At 39.7% G+C, this 27078-nt stretch overlaps 1 protein-coding gene across 2 annotated transcripts; it reads right to left on the reverse strand.

The window, feature by feature from the left end:
- Positions 1-966: 966 nt before the first annotated feature.
- Positions 967-4878, reverse strand: cysltr1 (cysteinyl leukotriene receptor 1). 2 transcript variants are annotated; one of them, XM_046848849.1, is made up of 2 exons: positions 4718-4878; positions 967-3565 (listed from the first exon to the last, which is right to left on the reverse strand). In XM_046848849.1, exon 2 carries the CDS (start codon positions 3553-3555, stop codon positions 2533-2535), a length of 1023 nt encoding a protein of 340 aa, XP_046704805.1. In that variant the 5' UTR covers positions 3556-3565; positions 4718-4878; the 3' UTR covers positions 967-2532. The 2 variants fall into 2 exon arrangements, with proteins under 2 accessions (XP_046704805.1, XP_046704806.1); XM_046848850.1 differs by lacking the exon at positions 4718-4878 and adding an exon at positions 3772-3885.
- Positions 4879-27078: the final 22200 nt, after the last annotated feature.

Consider the following 27078-nt stretch of genomic DNA (forward strand, 5'->3'; position numbering starts at 1 on the left):
CAGTTTGCTTTATCGAGTCTCTCTGTTGTTAGAAGTCAAGTCATATCAAGTTTATTTCTATAGCACTTTTCACAACAGACATTGTCTCAAAGCAGCTTTACAGAATTTTAAGAGTTAAGGTGAATGGTGTGCATTTATCCCTAATGAGCAGCCGTGGCGACTATGGCAAGGAAAACCCCCTTAGATGTTATGAGGAAGAAACCTTCAGTGGAACCAGACTCAAAAGGGGAACCCATCCTCATTTGAGTGACATCAAGAGTGTGATTATAAATCTTTAAACAATACAGAACACTGGAGAGTGAGAACTAACATGAGCACTGGAATGTAAGATGAACCCTTATTCTTTTGCCTGTTCTTTCTTAGATAGGTAACTAGAACTAGAACTAGATAGGTAAAGTCGATCATGAAAAGCGTTGATGATGACATCATTACGCCACTCTAAACGTATGAAATGGATACGGTATGACATTTTTTTTAAATAAGAATTCCATTTGAAGGGCAGAAAAACATGGTGAATGGCAATTAGAGCAATTAGGCAAATATTCTTGAACAAAGTTTTTTAAGAGATTGATACAGTAGATTAGAAAGAATTTTTGAGATAGAGTATATTACGCTATGGTAAACTGTTAAAACGACAGATTGAAAGAGTGTGTGGCATTTTTTGAGAGATAGGTGAAGTTGGAGTCTTTGTTACACTTATTAAGTGAATGGGACAGCAAAAAGACTAAATTTAATGAATGCGGCTTAAAAGGTTTAAAAGTTTAACAGTCCGAAACTTTTCAATGAAGGTCGATTGGAATTTTGGCTACTTTCAACTTCTGTTAACAAGAAATCTACAATTGCGATTAGTTAGAAAAGTCGTAGCACATAAGAGCTGCAAGTTTGGTGCATATACAGTAACCCGAAAGCTCTGGAGGTAGCATTTAGAGAGGTTGGGTTTCAGAATAACGATAGAAACAACAATAGTAATGGTAATAATAACAAGATTTAACATCAGAGCAAATTGCAAGTGAGCCTAATAATGAAGGAAGTTCGCAGTTTCTAGTATAACACATCATTTCCATTGTCTCGACTGCAACAAGTAAAAATCTTAAATAGGCGTCTCTTTATATCTTGAATGAACATAAATGTACATGACAGTGTCACAATATGTTTGCTATTAAAAGCAGCAGACCATCAGGTTGAAGCTACAATGTTATAATCAATTTATTACTGTCAGTTATCAGCTCTTACTTAACACTATGCCATACTATACTGTTCACTTAGATTTAAGTGCAAATACTTATTAATAGCGCACTAGTAGTAGCACTCTGTAAATGTGTTCCTAAATATATGTAGAATGCGCTTTTGTACCGTAAAATGTACCGTTAAAATCAACCTTTTTTTAACGCAGTTACCATTTTAGCCACAAGATGTCACCATAATACCATTTGAACTGAAGGGTTACACAGCTACTTCAGTAATATGAACCTTGTGGACAGAGTTGCCAGGTCTCAACAAAATTTAAAACCCAACTACATATAAAAAAAACCGAAAATAATTGAGGGCTAAAACGGAAAAACGAAAAGAATGGAGACAATTTTTACAGTTCATTTCCCCAGTCTTTTCAAATAACTGCTTTGACTTTCAGTATGTAGAGTATGCATTTTTGTCATTGCCTAGCATGGACAACGTCCACTCTATATTCCCCTTTTTCTTTTTTACAAATCATTAACAACAGAAGTGGTTCACCAAAAGAACAACAGAAGTGGTTCACCAAATGAACGTCTGCAGCTACATCCCAAACCTGGGTTACATAGTGCAGAATTAGGATTACCCTACAGTTTGAATCGCTACGTGAATTGGTGTAAATCAGTTTGTTTGCATGGTCTAATAAAAGTTGCATATAAATATGTCTTGCTGCATTTACACTGTTGATATACAATGCAGTAACATTTGCAATCATTAACATACAGTACATACATTACAATATATAAGCACATTAGCCCTAATCATATGAAAAAGTAATAATAAAATAAAAAAGCAGATTTGCAACAATCTGTCCGTGGTATTCTGTCATAAAAATGAAAAGCACCATCCTTGTGTACATTACATGTATTTTGTAAGCAGGAGGCTGTTTGTGCAATAGTTAATTTATAGTAAATTATATCTAATCCGTTGAAGCCTTTGCCATTTTTTTCTAGATTTTATTCTTCGCTAGTTTATATACAGAAAGAGAAAGTGCAATTTACTACTTAAGCTACATATCGACTTACAAGACCAGAATAATACTGAACTTTCTTAAATTATCCCTTTAACATGTCTTTCAGGTTGAACCTGAATTTCCATAGAGAACACTGTATTCTTCTCTGTAATTCATTATGGCACCAGTGTGCATAATGGAATTCCTAAGAAACGTAACGAATAGACTTAAGCTTATGGCAGGGATGGAGCCATTTATTATGAACGCATTTTTAATTATACTAAACAAAAGCCAAACAATGCATGCTTTATCACTGTTTGCTTTTGTCTTTTAACTGTCTTCTACCCGAGTTAGCTTTGGTTACTGAATTTCTCCAGCTCGCTCTGCTGTAACGGACGGGAAGACAGTGGCAATTTGCGTTTGCGATTCATGTTCAGCGAACCCACGGAAGCCTTGCGGAAAGTGGAGAGCCTGTTACGGAAGTTCTCGCCTGAGAAAAAGTAAAGCATGGGGTCGAAGCACGAGTTGGCAGCAGCCAGGCACAGCGTTATCACCACCGACTTCTGCATGAAGTTGATCTCATCACAGGAGGCCCCTTGTTTTTTAAAGTGGAGGTGCACCGTGCGCTGCACATGGTAGGGCATGAAGCTGACCAAGAAGGCCAGCATGACAACTATAATCATACGGATAGCCTTGGTACGTGTGCTTTGCTGCTTCTTCATTGTGTTTGAGTTGCCCAACAGTGCCCGCACAATGCCAACATAGCAAACCAGGATTACTAGGAAGGGTACAAGGAAACCCACAACTAATGAAAAGTAATTGAGCACCTCCAGTTTCTTTATGCTGGCTGAATTCTCTGGTGGCTCAAAGCATTTGGTTTTGTTTGTCGTCGAGTCAGTGTGTTCGCCGGAGATCAGGAACGGTGAACTGGTGGAACAGATGAACACCCAAATGCCGGCGCAGACAACTCGCGCACGGCGCTCGGTGCCCATGCGTAGATTCTGCACAGGAAAGACGATGGCCAGGAAACGGGTAAAGCTCATGGCCATCATGAAGTAAATGCTGCAGTAGAGGTTTACATAAAGTGCGTACGAGCTAATGCGGCAGAGGAAGTCCCCCAGTATCCAGTGGCCCTTTTGCACATAGTAGAGCACGCGGAAAGGCAGGGTGCACACACACAGCAGGTCTGCTACTGCCAGGTTTAGCATGTACACATGGAAGGCAGACGACTGGCGGTAGGTCCTGATGAGTACTATCAGTGCAAAGCCATTACCCACCAAGCCGAAAACTGTGATGATGGAGTAGGCGGTTGAATAGACCTGGTTGCGGAAGTCATCAATTGAGGGGCATATCTCGGTGGTGTTGTTTGCCATCTTCTGGGTTCTTTAAGGCAAAATGACAACAAAAAGCATAAATACCAACGAAGCACAACATTTCAGGTAAAACACTCGAGACGCTACATTGGTGACACATAATTAACGTATAAATGCACTAGAGAATTTATCAGTTATAAACATTTCAATCTAAAACAGTGTACATTTTAGGTAAGACAATTCATTTAAAAGACGTATAAATAGCACGTGGAGTACCATTAAAATCGCACAGCTACAGGGTTCCAGGTTCCATCCTACACTCAGAAGACATGCTAGTAGGCGAGTTGGTTTATGCCATAATGCTGCGTGTATTCTCGGTGCACAGGAAAGGACTTGAGTCCTGATTCAATTCAATGTTGTTTGTTAGTTACTTATTTTTAAAGCCCTTTTAATAAGAGCCAATGTAAAGCAGCTTTATTCAGCTCCATTTTGTATTTATTCATTCATTAATCACACACACACACACACACTCACAGTGCAACTCTAACCAATATAAAGCTCTTACTGAAGAATAAAGGAATGAAAAATCAATATCTGGATTCAAATCATTATAACCATGTCCATAAGCAAACTAAATGTTTACTGGATGTGAGTGTGTAATTGTGTGTCCTTTAAGGGACAATATGTACAACGTTTTAAAAGGGTTTTCATGTTAGGTTTGGCTGCTCTTCAGTTCTAAGGAAGAACCACCCATCATGTGCTGTATAGACATGTAATACATACACCATCACCTCCCACCCCAAAACACTAACACATACGCTTTTACAAATATATATATACTTATCATTTGCATATACATATTATTACCTTACTTTTTTTCTAAACACTACAAACAGGCTGAAAGCTAATCAGAACCCATTTAACTCTACAACTCTGTAAAGCATGAATGTAAAGAAAGATCTGTTGATTATTACTATAAACACTGTACAGTAGATTTATTTACATGGATGAGGACATTTTTGCGTGAAGACAGTCATTATTTAGTTACTGTTTATTTTGATTAACGTTTCAGTCTTCAAGATTCATACAAATTGCATTTTACAATTGACATGTTCGGCTTGACAGTATAGTTCATAAACAGTAGGTTTTTCAAAACTGGCCAAACGAGAAGTAAATATTCTTTCATGTTTTTATCCAATGAGAATAAATTAGAAATACTTACCTAGGTTTTTTTTTTTTTTTTTTTTAAGGTTGAATCGCTTATCTGGGGTATAATCCAGATGATCACACAGGATTGTTTCGGGTCCGCGTAAGTCGATCAAATGAGCGTGAGTTTAATGACGCGCCGTTTCTGTGCGGCGGCCAAGCGCGCGCCTGCGGCACGATGCGCGCGCACACAGAGTCAAAGCAAACCACATGCTTCGTGCGTGCGTCTGTGCCGTGCGAGTTTTAACCACAAGTACAATAACATTTAATAATATTAACAAAAAGTTGAACACCGGGTCTGTTAACAATTATGAAAAAGTGTCTGTTAAAAAGGTGTATTTAAATCTACTTAATATATCCGGGCACTGTACCAGTCTTATATACAGTATAAATGTGCATATTACTTTAGGGTTTACAGTGTATACTCCTGGGCAACATAAATGATTAAAATTTAAATGGTATTTAATGGTCCATTAAAGAATGAGCAAGAATCCAAAATGGCCCATCCAAAATGATCAAGAATTAAAACAAATGCACTCCTGATTGTTTCAGGGGGAAAAGCTAGAAACAGGAAAATCACGTACATAAGTATTCACAGCCTTTGCTCAATACTTTGTTAAAGCACCTTTGGAACCAATTGCAGCCTCACAGTCTTTTTGAGTATGACACTACAAGCTTGTCACATCTATTTTTGGCCAGTTTTTCCCATTCTTCTTTGCAGGACCTCTCAAGCTCCATCAAAGATGTTCAATCTGGTTTGAGTCTGGGCTCTGGCTGGGTCACTCAAGGACATTCACAGAGACGTCCCGTAGCCACTTATTTGTTATCTTGGCTGTTTGTTTCGGGTCGTTGTCCTGTTGGAAGATGAACCCTCACCACAGTCTTAAGTCCAGAGTGCTCTGGAGCAGGTTTTCATCAAGGATGTCTCTGTACATTGCTGCATTTATCTTTCCCTTGATCCTGAAAAGTCTCCCAATTCCTTCCACTGAAAAACTTCCCCACAGCATGATACTGCCACCACCATGCTTCACTGTAGGGATGGATTTGGCCAAGTGATGAGCAGTGCCTGGTTTCTTTTAGACATGACGCTAAGCCTGTTTGTTGGAGTGCTGCAAAAATGGTTGTTTTTATGGATGGTTATCCTCTCTCCACAGAGAAATGCTGGATCTCTTTCAGAGTGACTATCGGGTTCTTGGTCACTTTCCTAACTGAGGTCCTTCTCTCCTGAACGCTCAGTTTGGTTCCAAACCTCTTCCATTTATGGATGATGGAGGCCACTGAGCTCATTGGGACCTTCAATGCTGCAGAAGTTTTTCTGTACCCTTTCTCAGATCTGTGTCTCGATACAATCTTGTCTTGGAGGTCTACAGACAATTCCTTGGACTTCATGGCATGGTTTGTGCTCTGACATGAACTGTTAGCTGTGGAACCTTCTATAGACAGGTGTGTGCCTTTCCACATCATGTACAATAAACTGAATATACCACAAGTGGACTCCAATCTAGTTGCAGAAACATCTCAATTATGATCAGTGGAAACAAGATACACCTACGCTTAGTTTTGCGTGTCATGGAAAAGGCTATGAATACTTATGTACATACGATTTAAATTATAATTTTTTTAATACATTTATAAAGATTTCAAACTATTTTCACATTATTATTATTATGAGGTATTGTTTGTAGAAGTTTGAGGAAAATAATAAATTTAATCCATTTTGGATTAAGGCTGTAACATAACAATGTGGAAAAGGTGAAGCGCTGTGAAAACTTTCCAGATGCACTGTACATTATTGCTCATTCATTGACCCATGATTTCTGATCATTAAAAGCTTAACATTTTTGTCTATTCTGTCCCTTTTTTGCCCAGGAGTGCACAGATTGCACTACAAAATATTAAAAACTTCACTTACCTACTCTTTTTGACATGTTTTGATGTTACTTTCATTTATAGCAGAATTCGTATATCACAGACCTTGTGGATTTTCTACTCCTTACTCATTTTTGATGCCTTTAATGAGTTATTCATTCTCATTTAATTGTTAGGCATGGTGATGAAATAATTAGTAATAAGTTCTGATTTCAGAAACCGAAAATGTGTTCATAGCACTGTATTTTATTTAACCAGAAAATATAGATTTTTAAAAAATTTGGCAAAAGTTGGCAGGCTATTACACTTCTTGGTCTGAGTGGTGGTATGAAGATATGCCTGCAGCTATCGCATAAAGATGAGCTCATGCAAAGTAAAGACCTGCTCGATTCCTAGCAGAGGTGACCTCCATACTCAAGAAGTTTTTCTTTGTGACACAATAGAATTAAAGTCTTTTGTTACCCAGGATCACTGACAGTGTATTCACCCCCTACATTTTTTGCAAAGTTACAACCTGGAATATAAATGAAAATTTTGAGTTTTTAAATCTCAATTACACAATGCATTATTTGAACATGTTTTTATTGGGATATAAGAAGGTTAATTACAAAAAAAAAACAACAACAGATGTTTGGTGGTTAATAATTTTTGAGTCAATCTCTCCTCAGTTACTTCAGAGTTTCCCTTGGCCTTTTGGTTGCTTTATCGACTGATGCACCCTTTATATTTACATATACAGCATTTGGCAGACGCCCTTATCCAGAGTGACTTACAGCTGAGAAGGGGAGTGTTAAGGGCCATGCTCAAGTGCCCAGCAGTGGCAGCTTGATGGTGTGGGTTTTAAACTTGTGACCTTCCAATCCAAAGTCCAACGCCATAACGACTAAGCTACCACATCTCACTGCTTACCAGGGCTGACACTTAGTCTGGCCTCCTGTATAAATTTTGTGTGAACTTTACAGACTGTTGTGTGTGAAAATCCCAGGGGATCATTAGTTTCTGAAATAGTCAAACCAGCCCACGTGGTATCAAGAACCATGCTATGGTTAAATTAGAGAGATTACACTTTTCCCAATTTTTATGATGTATAAAGTATGATGTGTCAGATGTTCTACTAAAAGCATGACTAAGAAAACCATTTGGAAAACTGAGTTCTGTTCCAGAATTATAGTTTGTCTCTTGATTGTCTCTTGTCAATCATTTTATGTAACAAATGTCCCTTCACTTATCTTAGCCTCAGCCATATCTTAGTCTCAAATCAGGTAGAACTCATTCAACCCTTTAAGAATAAAATCAAACAATAAGTCTCTTGTGCTTGAAAATGATATCTTTATTAGATGTAATAAATAAACATTCTGTGGCACCCTGATGAGGACGGGTTCCCTCTTGAGTCTGGGTCCTCTCAAGGTTTCCTCCCTATGCCATCTCAGGGAGTTTTTACTTGCCACAGTCACCACCAGCTTGCTCATTAGGGCAAACTTACACTTATACACTTATTCATTCTTTCTAACCACATTATCTGTGTAAAGCTGCTTTGAGACAATGTCGATTGTAGAAAAAAGCTCTACACAAATACAAATGAAGAAGAAGAAGAAGAAGAAGAAGAGAAGATGAAGATCACAATGGTCCTTGTTCATGCTCTTTCTGGTTAGCCAACTCTGGAACAAACCGACAGGGGCTGTGAGAGAGAACTTTGTGTAAATGGATGGAACTGGAGGTGGGTTTAGGGAAGTAGGTTCACCTCTGATGCCTAAGTTGCCAGATCTGTGTGAATAATACACACAATGCACCTTAAATTGCACACAGGTGGAAAAATTATGTGGCTAATAATTAGTAATAACTAAAGTCATTGTGTATCTCCTTATGACATCTAGGTGGATTAGTTTAATTAGCATTAGTTGCAAAATATATATTTTAATTTATTTCTAACATGTAGTGTTTGTAGTGTTCTTCCACTATAAGATGTGGAAATGAATGGTGGTAAATATTCACTGGTAGTCTTTACACAAATGCAGCCACATAGACAGTCTGTCCAGAGTAAACCAGGATATAAGGATGTTTGTACTTAACACCTGTTTCAATATAAGCAACAAAACAGTGAAGAGCAAACTTGGGAGACTATGTGTACTTTTTATAAAGATAATTATTCGGATGCACCTACATGTATGCACATATTATGACACTAACCACATACCATATTTTACACTAATGTTTTGCACTTATCCCAAACCATAGTGATCTATTCCCTTTTGATTTGGAATCCCTTATGATATTTTTGTTCCAGGTCCTTCACAAACATTTACTGCTACACATTTATAACAACATTAAGTGGTCAGGAGTTATTTTCTTTTCAAATAAAATCAGAAAAAGATGAATGCCAAAGTGGTGTTATATATATATATATATATATATATATATATATATATATATATATATATATATATATATATATATATATATATAGTACAGACCAAAAGTTTATATATATTATATATACAGTACAGACCAAAAGTTTATATATATTATATATACAGTACAGACCAAACATTTATATATATTATATATACAGTACAGACCAAAAGTTTATATATATTATATATACAGTACAGACCAAAAATTTAGATATATTATATATACAGTACAGACCAAAAGTTTGGACACACCTGCTCATTCAAAGAGTTTTCTTTATTTTCATGACTATGAAAATTGTAGATTCACACTGAAGGCATCAAAACTATGAATTAACATGTGGAATTATATATGGAATTATATACATAACAAAAAAGTGAACTGAAAATATGTCATATTGTAGGTTCTTCAAAGTAGGCATCAAGAGAATGCCAAGAGTGTGCAAAGCAGTAATCTAAGCAAAAGGTGGCTACTTTGAAGAACCTACAATATGACATATTTTCAGTTGTTTCACACTTTTTTGTTATGTATATAATTCCACATGTGTTAATTCATAATTTTGATGCCTTCAGTGTGACTCTACAATTTTCATAGTCATGAAAATAAAGAAAACTCTTTGAATGAGAAGGTGTGTCCAAACTTTTGGTCTGTACTGTATATATACATACTGTAGGTAAGTAGAACGAAAATATATAAAAAAAAAAAGAACCAGGAGAATATTTTAAATAATAATAATAAACATAATTAAGAGTAGGTTAAGTTCTGGCCCACCCTTTAAGTTATACTGCCATAAGTTGACCGTGAAATAACTCAGAAAATCAGTTTTGTAATAGAACTACATGTGAATGCCCAAAGTCATTGCAGCTCCCACACGGTTTGATGAATAAATCAACGCTGGTTCCCTAGATTAAAAACGTATGGTACCATCAGCCTACAATGCAGGATTTAAAAAAACAAAAAAAAACAAAGCTAGAAACAGCGCTAGTTTAAGTGATTCACAAAGGAGAAGGTCTTCGTCTGTCGCTTAAAGAAGCTAGTGACTCTGCTGATCGGACATATAGGGAAAGTTCATTCCACCACCTCGGTGCAGAACAGAGAAAAACCTTGAAGTATACCTACCTCTCATCCTGAGAGAAGGTGGGACCAGTCGAGCAGTGCCAGAAGAATACATTGTAGTTCTGTTGTTGAACTGGATACAAGTTCTTAGTTAAAAAAACATTAGCAGTTTAATTTTTATACAGATTAATTTAGAGCAAAGATTAATTATACTATTATTCTACCCTCTTTTTAAAAAAAAATTTCATTGAGTCATTGTCAGTATTACTCCACGTTTCAGTACCATATTCAGGGGAAATGATCACATCTTCAAATCTCTGAAGTCAAGTGCATGAGGTCATGATTTATGTGGCAGAGACCAGGGAGCCACTGCAGTCATTCCTGGCTATTTGCCAAGTTCTTCCTGCTTCCTCCTACCCTTTAAAGAGCAATGCATAACAGCTATCAAATGACAAGTGTGAAGGCGAACACTTGCTTACATTGAGACATGGGAACTACTGTTGATGTTATGGCAGCCTTTCAGCCTTGATGTAACATACTGTACAGAAGCTCACGAGTTCCCATGATTGAAAAGTGTTACTTAACAAGAGATAGATGAGAGAGGATATGCCATCACCTCCCCTTAGAAAACAGCCCATGCTGTGAAAAGATGCGATATTGCTACTTTATGACTACAAACTGTATATTGTATGTTAACATGTATTTTTATGACTTTAATTAAAAGTATTTAGCCAAAGAAGAAGAAGAAGAAGAAGAAAAGGAATATATTTTTTGACTATAGGCCAATTTCATGGTTTAGTGTTAGCTTACTAAAGACAAGCCTTAGAGGCAAAGCTTAAACCAGAGAAGAAAAATGAAATAAAAAAAAAAAACACACACAAAAAAAAAAGAAGGAAAAAATAAATAAATAAATAAATGAATAAATAAAGCAGGTTTGGACTATCAGATGAAGAACAAGAGCACACCCATGACCCGCTCAGTGCCTGGTAAATCCAAAACCTCTAAAGAATAATTATAGACGGCACTCAAAAGTGTGAACTGAGTGTGAACTTTTACATTTATGAATAATATTTATCAATAATAAATTTGGTTTATGTTCATGAAGCTTGGGTTAATTATATATAAACATTTATATAACATGTTCAGATTAGATGTATTAATTTATAAAAAATAAGTAAAAAGACAAACAAACAAACAAATAATAATAATAATAATAATAATAATAATAATAATAATAATAATAATAATATTTTAGCTAGCCAAATTGAAACACAATAAGAGGAATTTACATGTATAAGGCATGATGCAATGTAAACATCAGGGTAGAACCTTTAGTGAACTCTGTAAAACAAACAAGTATTAAATGCATTAGCATGAGCTTACAGCAGGGCTAAGTGCTCTGACTGTAGATTAATAGTGAAATGATTTAGGGGAAAGGATGCATTAGTGTATGCGCACTTCTGATGAACTTTGTGGAAATTGTTTGGTCCAAATCAAATTACAACTTGGCCTTGACTGTGGAGGAGGATAATTATATCAGTCATGTCAATTAAGTTCTTCTGCTGTCGGTAAAATTACCAACAAATAGTTTGCATTTGTGGTAAAACAAAGACAGACCAGAACCCACTTATAATTGTGCAACATATAGAGATGTTAATTTTGTTAATGTTTATTTTATTATTATCATCAGTCATTATTAAAAAACCTACCAAAAAAACCCTAAAGTTTTCTTTGATAAATGGGGCCTCTTGTTCCCTGAGACTACAAACATAAAAAGCTAATGCTGAAAAGTTTCAAGGTGTGCTACAATTTGTTTATGTAACCTTTATTCTATTCTACTCTCTAAAATAAAGTAATGATTGTGTTGAGCTATATTCCACACACATTTTACATACTTAAATGTAGTAAAGTCAAAGTTTCCCAAAATGGAAATACTCTAACAAAGCATTGACGTTTAAAAAATATAGTCATGTCAAGTCATGTTTATTTCTATAGCGCTTTTCACAACAGACATTGTCGTAAAGCAGCCCTTCAGAATTTTAAGAGTTAAGGTGAATGGTGGGTATTTATCCCTGATGAGCAGCCATGGTGACTGTGGCAAGGAAAAACTCCCTTAGATGTTATAAGGAAGAAACCTTAAGAGGAACCAGACTCTAAAGGGAAACCCATCCTCATTTCGGTGACATCAAGAGTGTGATCATAAATCTTTAAACAATAAAAAACACTGGAGAGCGAGAACTAACATGAGCACTGGAATGTAAGATTATGAGTAATGTACTTTCTACGCTTTTACAGTCATTTGTGGTTATAGAACTTAAAATAGCTCAACATGTGCGATCAGCATCTACTTCTTTAAAGGTCCACAATCTTCATGAAGTGGGACGTGACTGGGGTTTGGCGCAACCTCAGTATGCCTCAGGATGGGTAGAGAAAGAGAAGCAGTGGAGATGAATTAGCGTAGCTGCTGTTCATGATATTAACAAGCACAAGTTGATAACATGCATTTGATCAGATGTAATGGAGCACAAGGTTATGATATGTGATGTGTGTTATGTGAAGGCTTTGCTGAAAAGATACGTTTTTAATCTGCACTTAAACTGGGAGAGTGTGTCTGAGCCAGGAACACTGTCAGGAAGACTATTCCAAAGTTTAGGAGCTAAAGGTGAGAATGCTTTACTACATTTAGTGGACTTTGCTATTCTAGGAACTACTAGTCCCGAGTTATGAGATCTTAGGGAGTGTGATGGATTGTAACGTGTTAGAAGTCCAGTCTGGAGGTCATGATTGCTTGGATGAGCTTCTCTGCATCAAATATAGACATGTTTCTTAGCTTAGCAATATTTCTAGAGTGGAAGAAGGCTGTTTTTGTAACATGGATGATATGATTTTTAAAAGACAAGCTGCTGTCTAAAATAACTCCCAGGTCTTTTACTGTTGAACTAGTAGTTACAGTACATCCTTCTAAATGCAGGTTAAAATGCTGGCGCTTCCTTGTACTGGTTTTTGGGCTGATGAGCAAAATCTCTGTTATCAGTATTTAATAATAGAAAGTTATGAGTCATCCAATCTTTTAATTCTCTTACACACTCAGTTAACCGAGCCAATTGAGATGTATCGTTTCGATGAGATATATAGCTGGGAATCATCAGCATAACAGTGGAAGCTAATTCCATGCCTTCAAATAATATTTCCCAAAGGGAAGCATGTATATTGTGAAAAACAGGAGTCCTAGAACTGAAGCTTGTGGCACGCCATAATTTACTAGCATTAACCTGGATAGCTCTCCATTTAAGTCTACAAAATGGTGACGATAAGACAGGTAGTATTTAAACTTAATGTCTGTCCCTGAATGCCGATGTAATTTTGTAAGCGATCTAGGAGAAGATCATGATCTATAGTGTCGAATGCAGCATGATTTTAACTAGAGCAGTTACTGGGTTATAATGGGGTTTAAACCTTACTGAAATTCTTCAAAGATATCGTTCTCTTGTAAGTGGGAACATAACTGGGCAGAGACAATCTTTTCTAAAATCTTAGACATAAATAGGGATATTTGACATGGGTCTGTAATTTGATAGTTTGTTTGGATCCAAATAAGGTATCTTAATGAGGGGCCTAATAACTGCTAACTTGCGGGGTTTAGGAATGTGACCTAAAGATAGTGAGAAGTTAATAATATTCAGAAGAGACTCACCCGCTGAATGTAACACTTCTTTCAGTAGTTCAGATGGAATCGGATCTAACAGACATGTGGTTGATTTCGCTTTGGTAATAACATCATACAGCTCGTCCTGTCCTATATGTGTAAAGTAGTGTAGTTGTGGAGTTTGAGGTACGATTGGATCAGGAGACGCTGTCAAAGGTTGGACCTCCACAGTTGTTTTTTTAATACTATACATTTTTTTATTGAAGAAATTCATAAAGTCCACTGAACTAAACTGTGATGGAACACATTTTTTAGATACCTGATTTCTTGTTAATTTAGCTACTGTACAGAAAAGGAACTTGGGATTGTTTTTATCGTTTTCTATGCGTTTGCTCAGGTGCTCAGGTGCTCAGGTGCAGATTGTTAGCATTTATGGGTTTAGTGAGAAATTGAGATAAATCAGGCAGGTTATATCTGAATCTGTCCTTAGTGGTCGGAACAATAGTCCTACCAAGTCAATAACTTGGTGATTTTCTGTCCACCATTGCAAACATCAGAATGCGAGAAAATGGGATTTTACTGAATTTGACTATGGCCTGGTCTGACTGTTTTGGTATCTGCTTTTAGAATCTTCCAGTCATATTTAATAGTAAAAATTCACTGAGCAATGAGCAGCAGTTATGCAAGCTGAAATGTTTTATTGACAAAAAAGGGTTAAATAGAGTAAAATGGTCAGACTGGTTTAAGCTTACAGGTTACAGCAAATCCAATAGCTACTCTTTACAACCTTGGTGAAGATGGCTACAACCTCAGTTTATATCGGGTTCCATTGTGTCTCTAAATCTACAACATTTATAGCATAATGCTCACAATAATGATATAGACTTGAGAAACTGATCTAATTATTGTATGGCTTGATTGGTTTAAGCATGTTTGGCTTTTAGTTTTCAATAGAAAAGTTATCAGAAAGTAATCCTTTTCACTTCCAGATAACTTTAAACAAAAATCGAAGCTTGGACACACTTGTGAGATTGTAATCAAGTCAAGTAGCTTTTTTTGTCATTTTGCAACATTTAGTGCAAAAAAAACAAAGACAACAAAAGCCAACATGAGACAATGCAAACACAGTGACAAAGTAGCACCAGTCAGTACAGCACAGAAGGTTGTGCAAGTGGATTGTAAGTATAAAAAAGCATTTGGTTGGATGTAAACAAAGTGCAAAGAGCAAACTTTTGTTTCATTTTGGGAATTTTTGCCATTGATTGTGTGTGTGTGTGTGTGTGTGTGTGTGTGTCAGCCCAGTCCCTTCATGTTGAGAAGTCTGATGACTTGTGGAAAGAGACTGTTACACAGTGTGGTTGTGAGGACCTCAATATACAGTGTTACAGGGAGCAGGGTCTTGATATCCCTCATGACGAGTCTCTTAAAGCACTTCATGATGATAGGGGTGAGTGCGACGGGACGGTAATCATTTTGGCAGGACAAAGACGGCTTCTTAGGCACTGGGACGATGGTAGTGTTCTTGAAGCATTTTGGAACAAGGGAGCCATTACTATAGCGGGCAGGTGATAATGTTCTGTAGTTGGTGATGGCTTGGATGTCCTGCCACCGTGTGTTGCCACTGTCTGTGAAGTGTTTGTGGATACTCTCGGCATGTGCACGCTTTTCCTTTCTGATGGCGTGGGACAGTTTGGCCCTCATCACCTACCTTAAATGCAACAGGTCTTCAGGAGTGCACCCAGCTCTCCAATTGTCTACAGTTTTTGGTTGGGGCTTAAGATGTTGTTCATGGTGACGGTGACATCCTCAATGCACTTGCTAATGTAGCTGGTCACTGATAATGTGTACTCCTCCAAGTCAGTTGCAGCCTCCTGAACAAGTCCCAGGCAGTGCATTCAAAGCAGTCCTGAATAGCATAGATGGCTCCTGTTGGCCAGGCTCCTAATCATACAGTGTTTTATTTTCTGACCTTGATATTTATACATTAACTTTAACTTATTGATCAAGACTGGTTTCAATGCCCCAACTGATCATGGAACAACTAATAAAACAAACATACATTTTAACTAAAGTTCATTGTAATACATAAATGAATTGAACAAAACTGTAGCAAATAGTGTTCCACATGCTCTACATCTGAGTTTCCAGAGAACAGAAAAACAAATACTTTTTGTTCTTGTGAAAGAGTGCAATGACTTGTGAGAAGCCTTATCAGATTGTCTTTCTTATATGTCAGCAAAGCTGCTGAATCACCTGGATCAAAAGAACACACTTCAGACCTAACTACAGAAACATTCTCAGCAACAGAACTTGCATACTGAGTTGAATGTCAAAACGCTAACCTTAATCCTGTAGCAGTTTTTGCTTTCAGAATAGTCTTTTTGATAAGAAAAATGGGGACACTTTAATTTGCATCAAAAGGTCACTGAGAAAGTTCAGGCAGATGAAAAGTCAGAAGACTGTGATGTGGTTAAAGATATACCTCTGCCATGTAACACGTACCATATGTATACAAAGAGCAGAGCCATGGCCTAGTAGAGAAATCAGATAATAATTCTTCCTCTCTCATATCTCATATCTTACAATCTTATCAAACCTAGTCTAAGATTTTCACATAGTTATAATCGTCTTCAGTTTTATGTTTTTTATGTACATATTAGAGAAAGTAAAGTAAATGTGCAAAAAGATGTGATTAAAATGTTTATACTGTACATTCTGTACATACACACTGTACAATTAGATATTTATCTGATATGCTTTACACATTATTTAAAAATGGCAGTAATATTGGTTCCCTCTTAAGATGTAGTAAAGTCAGTAAGAATTTTCTTATTTTCATTTTTGTAAAAAATAAGATACAGTTGTATATATATTTAGATTTATACAGTGCATTTGGAAATTTAACTTTAAAGTCACACATCTATACATAGAATGTCTCACTGCTGGCAATGAATATCAAAGCAACCAAACTATAAGGTCAAAGGAACTGCCTGCTGAGTCTGCATGGCATAAATCTGGGGAAGGCTGATGCACTGAAGATTCCCAAGAGCACAGTGGACCCTAGACAAAAGCCTTTCCTTGGCGCAAAACCCATGGCATCTGAAGGACTCTCAGATTGTGTGGAACAAAATTCTCTGGTCTGATAACCCTCTGAAGTGTTTGGCCTAGATTCTAAACATTATGTCTGTAGAAAACCAAACATTGTTCATCACCTGCTTAAAACCATCCCAATAGTGAAGCCCGATGGTGGCAGCATGCAGTGGGGGTGTTTTTCTTCAACATGGACTTAGCAACTGGTCAGAGTTAAGAGAAAGCTGAATGGAGCAAAGCACAGAGATATACTCAGTAAAAAAACAGTTTCACCGGCCTGGGTGTGGCTATAGAAATTTAACAGGGTGCAAACACTTTTTCACACAGGGCAATGTAGCTTTGGAATTAGTTTTCCCTCAATAATCAAAGCTTTAATTTAAAAGCTGCATGTTGTGTTCACTTGTGTTATATTTTACTAATATTTAAATTAGTTTGATTATCTGAAACATGACAAACATGCAAAAAAAAGAAATCAGGACACACACCAACACTTTTTCACACCACTGTAACTGACCATTAGATTTCTACACAAGACCATAATCTTTTTGAAGATGCCATTTTGCATTAAGTCCCAAACTGCTGTTACAGTATAATATCCTCCATTACATTTTAAAATGTGGTTATGGAGATTTGTAATCATTCGGTCACAAGGGTGGTAGTAAATCAGATGCTGGTGTATGGTGAGGAGGCCTGGGGTGCAGTTCACATCCTGTAAGACAACACCTATTTCAGGAAATAGAGTGTTGTCCTGCAGTATCAGTAAGGAGGGTGTGACCTCACATTGGACTTTACAAATCATAAAATGCACTCATATTTCAGCAGGAATAAAAACAATATTATACTGTTCTTTGGGAGCTTGCATTAAAACAATTTTTAAACAGTAAGACAAACATGATAAACATCTATATGATTCTTACATCCTGTCAGAGGTGTATACTCTTTACATTATGTCCTGATACATACTCAATTAAATTAAATTAAATTAAATTAAACTCAATTAAATTACATTTTATTTGTATAGCACTTTTAACAATTTACATTGTTTAAAAACAGCTTTTAGAAGTAAATTGTCAGGGAACCACCTGCCACGCCCCCTTTGGTGGCTCTCTATGCCTCCACTCTCCATAGAGCTCCAGGTTTAACCACGCACACCTGGAGCTCATCATCACTCATGCCTCCACTCTCTCTGAAGCTCCAGGTTTAACGAGGCACACCTGAAGCTCATCACTCCACTCCTACATAAACCCCTCACTCACATTCACTCCCCGTTCGTTATTGTTTATGTTTGACTTTCGGTACTACATGTTTTGGCGTTCCGGTTTTCATGCAGGACTTCTCTCATCCGTTTCATCCGGACTACAGAATCCCGTACCGGCTGCGCTTCCCCTCCCTGTGCATCTCGGGTCAGCTACGCTTCTCCCAATGCGCTACTCGGACTATCTCTCTCAACCGTAGGACTGCCGTGTGCTTGTGCTTGTGTGTGTGTGCGCGTATGCGCGTCTGTGTGTGTGTGTGTGTGTGTATGCTCGTATCTCTCTCTCTCCCTCACACGTGCATTAAAGCCCAAGCGAGCTGTACTCCGGCTTCCGCCTTCTGTTTCGCTCACACCCTGACATAAATACATTGCAAACATTTTAATTTTCTCTCTCGTTCTCTTCAATTGGAGGCCACTCTGTGCAGCTTTGGATGTTTCCACCTCAACAAAGCATCCATGACATTAAGCCTAAACAAGCTTAACGATCCATGAAATTACTGAGCAATACAACAAATTTTAGAATGGATTAGAACTGTAATTAATATCAACAGTCTATTACAATTAACCACAGGTTGCATTTCACTGCACACCTTAACAATGATGGAACTGTAATAAATAGACATTTTGTGACACCCAGATGAGAATGGGTTTCTTTTTGAGTCTGGTTCCTCGCAAGGTTTCTTCCTCATACCATCTCAGGGAGTTTTTTATAGAAAGAGCTGCCACAGGCTTGGACAAACTTACAATAAAAAATAACATATATATATATTTTTTTTTTAAATTACCGCTTTATCTCTGTAAACCTGCTTTAAGACAATGTCTACTGTTTAAAGCGCTATACAAATACAAAAAACATTTAATTAAATAAATCATGCAAATACATGTTAAGAACTTCAGTTAATGGTCATATTAAACAGAATCAAAAGTAAAAATATTTTCACACAACAATCAATGGTACTAAAACAACAAAACATTCAAAGAGTGGCAGTTCTGTTGGTGGAAATGCCATACTGATGAAAGAGTTCAGAGGAAAATTAAGACTACAATAACTGAAAAATTACCACTCTTTACAAATGCAAAGTGCAGAAAAGCAAATCAAAATGCGGAAAACATTGAATATTGTGGCTACAATATCAGACAATACCCATTCCTATCAGCTAGGAGCAGAAATCTGACACCACAGGTGGAACAGTTTAATTAAAGTAGACAGTTAAAGATTAAAAAAAGACATCTTTATCAATGTGGAGATTAGGAATTTTTAAAAACCATAAACCAGTTTGTCTGATATCTATAAAGATATATTTTTCCCCATTCTGATTTGGGGAAATAATATATAAACTTTATATATTATTTATATACATATATTTACAGTACATATTAAAAAAAACAAAAATGAAAAGTAGATGGCAGTCACCCTCACACATTGGTTTGTAAAATGTTGCATTGCTTCAAACCTTTTTTCAAACTTTAAATGTGTGCAAACTTTAAATGCCTATTTATAATAGGATGTGGTTTCTGTTTTATGCTAATTGTTTACCTTCTAATCAAGATGAAGACATCTCTAAATCTAGTTCAACAAATGCATATTACAAATGGCATTATGACTTTTAAGACTTTATTTTTACGAATTGTTTTTATTTATGTGTCTGATTTATGTCTTGCATATTATTGCTCAGGCTGCAGAACTTGGCTTTGAATTATAGCATTAAAAACCCATTTCCTTTTTTATTCTGTACAAATTGTAAGGTAATTTGCGTATACACACCACATATATACCAACTGTAGAGACCACATAGATATTTTCATGGCAGGATGTGATGCATTTTGCATGAGCTAGGTACACATTCATACTTTACTTGAGCAGCAGCTACTGTATACACTGAATCATTGACCTAGATTTGAGAAGGAAAGATACTGAAACTTGACTTAGACATACTGTAACTAAAAGTAACATGACTATAGCAGAGAAAAAATATCTTTAATTTTAGATGGCATGAACTTAAAATTACTAAAGCAATAAATCTTTCTAAACTTTTTTTGGATAGGAAAATGTACAACAAATCATCTAAACGTTATAAAGCTAAAACACAAAACAAGAGAAGATATTGATATACAATTTTGTTCTCCTTTTTCATTAGAAATGTTCAGATGTTCAAAAAGTCAGGCTGCACAATGACTTTTTATAAAATATAACTATTCAATAAATGATGCAAAGAATGATGAATATTAAAGTAGATCTACATAAAGTTGCACAGTTAGGCATCAGCTGTTTCATGAAGTCAGCTAGAATAAGCAAATGCAAAAAAAACAAAGACAAAAAAACAAAAACAACACAAAGAAGCAGTTTATTTTTATTTGTATATCACATTAAACAATCAACATTGCCAGGAAGCATCTGGGCATAAAAAAATCAACAGGAAATTACCTCTAATGAGCAAGTCGGAGGTATTGGTGGGAAAGAAAATCTGGGTTAATGAAAGAAAGCAATTTAGAATAGGATCCCATCATTTTGGATTACACTGGATAGTGTAATTATGAATCATTACACTTGCATTCTATAACTGCATTCTATAAAGTCAGAAAGTTCTTATAGTGTTAAAAGAAATGATCCTTATTGGAGTTTTAAATGTAACTGGCACTTTAACTTTGTTATGGCATGCCTAGCAATGACTGGATAAAAGAAAGAGAGAGCCAAATAGTAACACACATAAGGGGACCTTTGGTGGCAATCCACTCCAGCAACAACTTTGAGTAAATGTGTGAAAGAGGAGGATGACAGAATCCAAACCATTGTGCCTACCTATACTGTATGTACATGAAACCTCAGTATCTGTTTCTTTACTTAAGAAAAAAGCTACTACCATACAGCTTGACTCAACCTCGACTTAAGTCTATTATTCTGACTGAGTCCCAAACACTAATTGGAAAACTATTTAATAACTGTGGAGAAAGAAAAAATTAAAAGGTGAATTAATTCAGAACACACTGAACAGAACAACTGTTACTGATGTGATATACAGTGGGGTGCAATATATGTTTTTGTTTTACTTTTAACTTGATTCTATAAATGCAGTAGCATTTATAGCAATAGAAGCAAAAAGGGGGACATACCTACACCAAATTTATATGGCCACATCCTACTCCTTATAATTTTTTAAATGATTTTTTTTACATTTAACATACTTATTAACCCAGCCATTAGGGTTGCACAACCAAGTGCACTCTTAATGCCAGTACCAAGCCCAGATAAATTGGGAGGGTTGCATTAGGAAGGGTATCAGCATAAAACATGTGTCAATTCAAATATGCAGATCACTATTTAGAATTTCATACTGGATCGGTCGAGGCCCGAGTTACCAACAACTGCCACAGGTATCGTTAGCCAACAGGGTACTGGTGGAAATTGGGCTTCTGTTGGCAGAAAGAGGGGAAGGAGATGAGAAAGACGTCTACAGAGACAGCTGAAAAAGGAGAAGTGTAGGAGAGTGGAGGTTCGGGTTGATACTTTAAATTTTGGTACTATGACTGGTAAAGGCAGTGAGGTACCTGATATGATAGAGAGGAAAAAGGTAGATATATTTTATGTTCAGCATACCAGGTAGAAAGGGAGTAAGGCCAGGAACATTGGAGGTGGGTTTAAACTGTTCATTCATGGTGTGGATGGAAAGAGAAATGGTGTAGAGGTGATTCTGAAGAAGTAGTACAGTCAGAGTGTAGTGGAGGTGGTGAGAATTTCTGATAGGGTGATAAAGGTGAAGCTGGAATTTGAAGGGATGATGATAAATGTCATCAGTGCTTTTGCTCCACAAGTGGGCTGTGAGATGGAGGAGAAGAAAAAATTCTAGAGTGAGTTAGATGAAGTTGTAGATGATGTACCTAGGAATGTATGATTGTTAATTGGGGCAGACTTTAATGGGCATGTAGGTGAAGGAAACAGAGGTGATGAGAAGGTGATGGGTAGGTATGGCCTTAAGGAGAGGAATGTGGAAGGGCAGATGGTGGTAGATTTTGCTAAAAGGATGTAAATGGCAGTGGTGAATACATATTTTAAGAAGAAGGAGGATCATAGGTTGACTTATAAGAGTGGAGAAAGGTGCACACAAGTGGACTATGTTTGATGTCAAATCAAATCTAATCAAATTTTATTTGTCACATACACATACATACAGAGTACTACATGCAGTGAAATAATTTTTACGACGGTCCGGCATGAGCGAATAGAATAAGGAAAAAATAAAAGAAAATAAGAAGGTAAATAAAAGTATAAACTATATAAAATATATAAAGATATATGTGAAAAAAGTGTATATACAAGGATGCATTTGACAGTAAACAGTGAAATTTAAGGCGATTGAAGTGATTGTATGGTGTGGTATAAAGTGCACTGTGCTGTGCAAGTCCAGAGTTAAAGTGACAGTCCAGAGATTAAAGTGATTAAAGTGTCCTAGTGCAAAAAAAGAAACAAACAAACAAACAAAAAAGATATTATATATATATATATATATATATATATATATATATATATATATATATATATATATAATGTTAGGCGAGGCACGGAGGCGGAAGCCGGAGTAATGGCAAACAGAAACTTTATTCAAATAACAGGCAGAGCCAAAACAAAAGCACCCGCGTAGATCGGGATAATCTGGCAAACGGCAGTCCAATAATAACATCCACGGTGCGTTATGGAGGAAGCGCGGCGCGGAGGAAGCGACCGAGAAGCGTCGGTAGTCCGAGGTGCGCTGGGGAAGGTAAACGCAGCCGTGGAGTGAGCGAGGAGTCCGGGAGGAGAAGGTATGTAGCGGGAGCAGCATACACACGACCACGCACCACCATGAACCTACACAACCACGCATGAACATATAATAACGGACCCCGAGTGTAGGTGAATGTGGGGTTTATATAGGCGGTGCGATGAGAGCTTGGAACAGGTCTCAGGTGTTCTGGATGTAGCCCGATTGCGGTGAGCATCATGTGGGCGGGGCACGCAAGAGCGAAGGAGCAGGGCTCTTCCTGACACACCAAGGTTTGACAGCCACCGAAGGGGGCGTGGCAGGGGAAATCCTGACACCACCCCCCCCAAAGGGGCGCCCCCTGACGCCCCAAACCCACAGCACGCCCGGCGGGTCAGGGCACTCGGAAGAGGGCCCCTCTGACCGCCCAGGGTCGAGGGGACCCGGCCGGAACCGCCACGGAGCCAGGAACAGCAGGGAAGGGCCCGAGGCAAAGCAACCACCACTGCGGAGAGCCGGAACGGAACAACGACCCCAGCGGGGTCCCGGAACGGAGCACAGCCCCACGCGGAGGCCAGGAATGGGGCGAAGTCCTCGGCGCAGACTAGAGGCGGAGAGACGTCCATCACGGAGACCCGGAGCAGAGCGACGTCCTCCACGGAGCCTTGGAGCAGAACGACGCCCTTTGCGGAGGCTGCAGGCGGAGCGACGACCCCCATGGAGACCCGGAACGGAGCGACGCTTCCAGTGAAGGATCGGAACCCAGTAGTGCCCATCGTAGAGTCCAGAGGCCAAATACCGTCCACGGCGGAGAACAGTGACCGAGAGACGCCCTCCACGGAGGCAGGATGTCACCGTGAGAGGGGTCCTGAGGCGAGCTGTCACCGAGGGAGGAGCTCATGAGCGAGACGTCACCGTGGGAGGAGCTCGGGAACGAGACGTCACCGTGGGAGGAGCTCGGGAGCAAGACGTCGCTGTGGGAGGAGCTCTGTGACGTGACTTGGTCTTCTGAGTGCTCGTGGGGCGAGCCGTCACCTTTTGGGAGACTGTGGGGCGAGCCGTCGCCTTCGGATGAAGCCAGGGGCAGCGGTTCGAAATCCATTTCGCAGTCCCGGAGCTGAGGTGAGTGTTCTGGGGACCCCTCGGGAAAAGAGGAGGTCTGTGACGTAGCTTCACCTTCTGAGTGCTCGTGGGGTGAGCCGTCACCTTCTGGGAGACTGTGGGGCGAGCCGTCGCCTTCGGTGGAGCCCGGGGGCAACGGGTCGACGTCGCTTTCGCAGTCTCAGAGGTGAGTTGTGTGCTCCGGGATCCCATTGGATGAAAAGGTGTTCTCGGGGATGTGTTGGCGCGGAACCGGACTCTCCTTGGGACGCTGGCACGGAACCGAGCTCTTCTTGAGACCCTGTAACGGAGCTGAATTTTCCCGGGAGTCCTGGGACGGAATCGAGCTCTCGGGGACTCTCTGGAGTGGAACCGAGCTCTCGGGGACTATCTGGAGCGGAACCGAGCTCTCGGGGACTCTTAGGGACAGAGAGGATCTCTCGGGGACTCTCAGGGACAGAGAGGAGCTTACGGGGTCGCTCAGGGACAGAGAGGAGCTAACGGGGTCGCTCAGGGACAGAGAGGAGCTCACGGGGTCGCTCAGGGACAGAGAGGAGCTCACGGGGTCGCTCAGGGACCGAAAGGAGCTCTCACGGAAGTCTGGGGACGGAACGGAGCTCTCACGGAGGTCCGGGGACGGAACGGAGCTCTCACAGAGGTCCGGGGACAGAACAGAGCTCTCACGGAGGTCCTGGGACGGAACAGAGCTCTCACGGAGGTCCTGGGACAGAACGGAGCTCTCTTCAGGACCCTGGAGCGGAACGGAGCTCTCTTCGGAGACCTGGAGTGGAGCTGGACCAACCCGAAGGTTCTGGAGCAGGATGGAGAGCTCCTGGAGGTCCTGGAACGAAACGGAGCCAGCCTGGATATCCTGAAGCACAGCAGAGATCCCTTGGAGGACCTTCGGCGGAGCGGAGCTGTCCTGGAGGACCTGGAGCAGCGCGTGACCTCCTGGAAAGTCTGATGAGGAACGGCGTTCTCGGAAGTGGGGGAGAGGAGATGGAGATCAGCCGTGGTTATCCCGAGTCCCCTGGTGAGAAGCTGAAGGAACCTGGCGCATGAGCTGTCCTTGCCTTCAGTCGTGCTCCACAGCTCTCTGGCAAGGGAGAGAGATTCCTCAGGCAGCAGAGACATGTGGAGCGCAATTTTCGCTTCTTCTGTGGGATAACTGGCTGATTTTAACTCCACGTATCGATCCACGCTCTGTAAAAACCCCCTCATTCAGCTCTGTTGCCGGAGAAGCGAGCCGGGAGTCCCGTGACGTCGTTGAGGGGGTGTGGCGCTGCCGAGCGTGCCCGAGAAGCGGCTGCGAGCTTCCGGGTTTTCCCAGGGGCGGAGCTTGGCTGCGGCTTGATCGCGGCTGAGCAAACGCGACCTCCGAGGCTCGGAGTCCAATAATAACATCCACGGTGCGTTATGGAGGAAGCGCGTCGCCGAGGTGCGCTGGGGAAGGTAAACGCAGCCGTGGAGTGAGCGAGGAGTCCAGGAGGAGAAGGTATGTAGCGGGAGCAGCATACACACGACCACGCACCACCATGAACCTACACGACCACGCATGCACATATAATAACGGACCCCGAGTGTAGGTGAATGTGGGGTTTATATAGGCGCTGCGATGAGAGCTTGGAACAGGTCTCAGGTGTTCTGAATGTAGCCTGAATGCGATGAGCTCAATGTGGGCGGGGCACACAAGTGCGAAGGAGCAGGGCTCTTCCTGACACACCGAGGTTTGACAACCGTGGCAGGGGGATTCCTGACAATATATATATATATATGGTACGTTTAGCTGAAAGCACTACCCTCTGGAGAGCTCGCCTGTCCTGCATGGTGCTTTTCCCGAACCAGGAAGTGATGCTACCCCTCAGAACGTTCTCAATGGTGCAGGTGTAGAAAGTCTTTAGCACCTGAGAGGGAAATTTTAAGTCCCTTAAGCGTCTCAAATGGTACAGATGCTGCCGGGCCTTCTTCACCAGGGTGTTGATGTGACAGGACCAAGACAGGTCCTGTGTAATGTGAACACCTAAGTACCGGAAACTGTCCACTCTCTCCACTGGGGTCCCGTTGATGTGTAGCGATTGGTATGACCACTCCTGCTTCATGCTGAAGTCCAATATCAACTCCTCAGTCTTGCTGACGTACAGGAGAAGGTTGTTCTTCTGTCACCCTTTCTCAAGGCTTTTAATCTCCTGTATGTAGGTCGTCTCATTGTAGTTGGAAATCAGGCCCACCACAACAGTGTCGTCAGCAAACTTGATGATAGTGGTGGAGTTGGAAGTGGCCACACAGTTATATGTGTACACTGAGTACAGTAGGGGGCTCAGAACACAACCCTGGGGAGGGCCAGTGCTGAGGGTGAGGGTGGATGAGGTGTGTTTGCCCACCCATACGGCTTGTGGTCTGTCTGTCAGGAAGTTAGAGATCCATTGTCCCAGGACCTCCAACTTAGGGGTGAGCATTGAGGGAATTATGGATTTTGAACGCTGAACTGTAGTCCACAAACAGCATCTTTGCATAATTCCCTTTTCTGTAGTCCAGGTGGCTCAGTGTTGTGTGTAGAAGATTTGTGATGGCTTCCTCAATAGAATGGTTCTGGCAGATCGTGAACTGTAGAGGGTCCAGTGTGTCTGGTAGTGTCGTAGTGATAAAGTCTCTGACCAGTCTTTCAAAGCACTTCATTAGAAAGTAGAATAAGATGGTGGAAACTGAAGGAGGAAGACTGTAGTATGAGATTCAGAGAAGAGGTCAGACAGGGGCTCTGTGGTGTTGAAAAGGTGCTGGATGATTGGGCAACTACTGCAGAAGTGATAAGGGAGACAGCTAGAAAGATACTTGGTGTAACATCTGAAAATAGAAAGGAAGACAAAGATATGTGGTAGTAGAATTAGGAAGTGGAGGAAAGCATAAGGAGAAAGAGGTTGGCAAAACAGAATTGGGATCGACAGAGTGATGAGAAAAGTAGGCAGGAGAACAAGGAGATGTGGCAGCAGGTATAGAGGGATGTGGCAAAAGCAATGGAAAAGGCATATGAGGAGCTGTATGTAAAGTTGGACACCAAGGAAGGAGAAAAGGATTTATACCGATTGGCCAGGCAGAGGGACTGAGCTGGGAAGAATGTGCTGCAAGATAGAGCAAAAAAGGATGGAGATGGAAATGTGTTGACTAGTGAGGATTTTATGTTGAGAAGATGAAGGTAGGGGGAGCTTGGGGGGATATAC

The sequence above is a fragment of the Silurus meridionalis genome, chromosome 5 (assembly GCF_014805685.1).
Source record: "Silurus meridionalis isolate SWU-2019-XX chromosome 5, ASM1480568v1, whole genome shotgun sequence".
Taxonomy (NCBI): Eukaryota; Metazoa; Chordata; class Actinopteri; order Siluriformes; family Siluridae; genus Silurus; species Silurus meridionalis.

Coding starts and splice junctions, on each gene's coding strand:
- cysltr1 (XM_046848849.1), bottom strand. CDS start 3,555: ATGGCAAACAACACCACCGAGATATGCCCCTCAATTGATGACTTCCGC.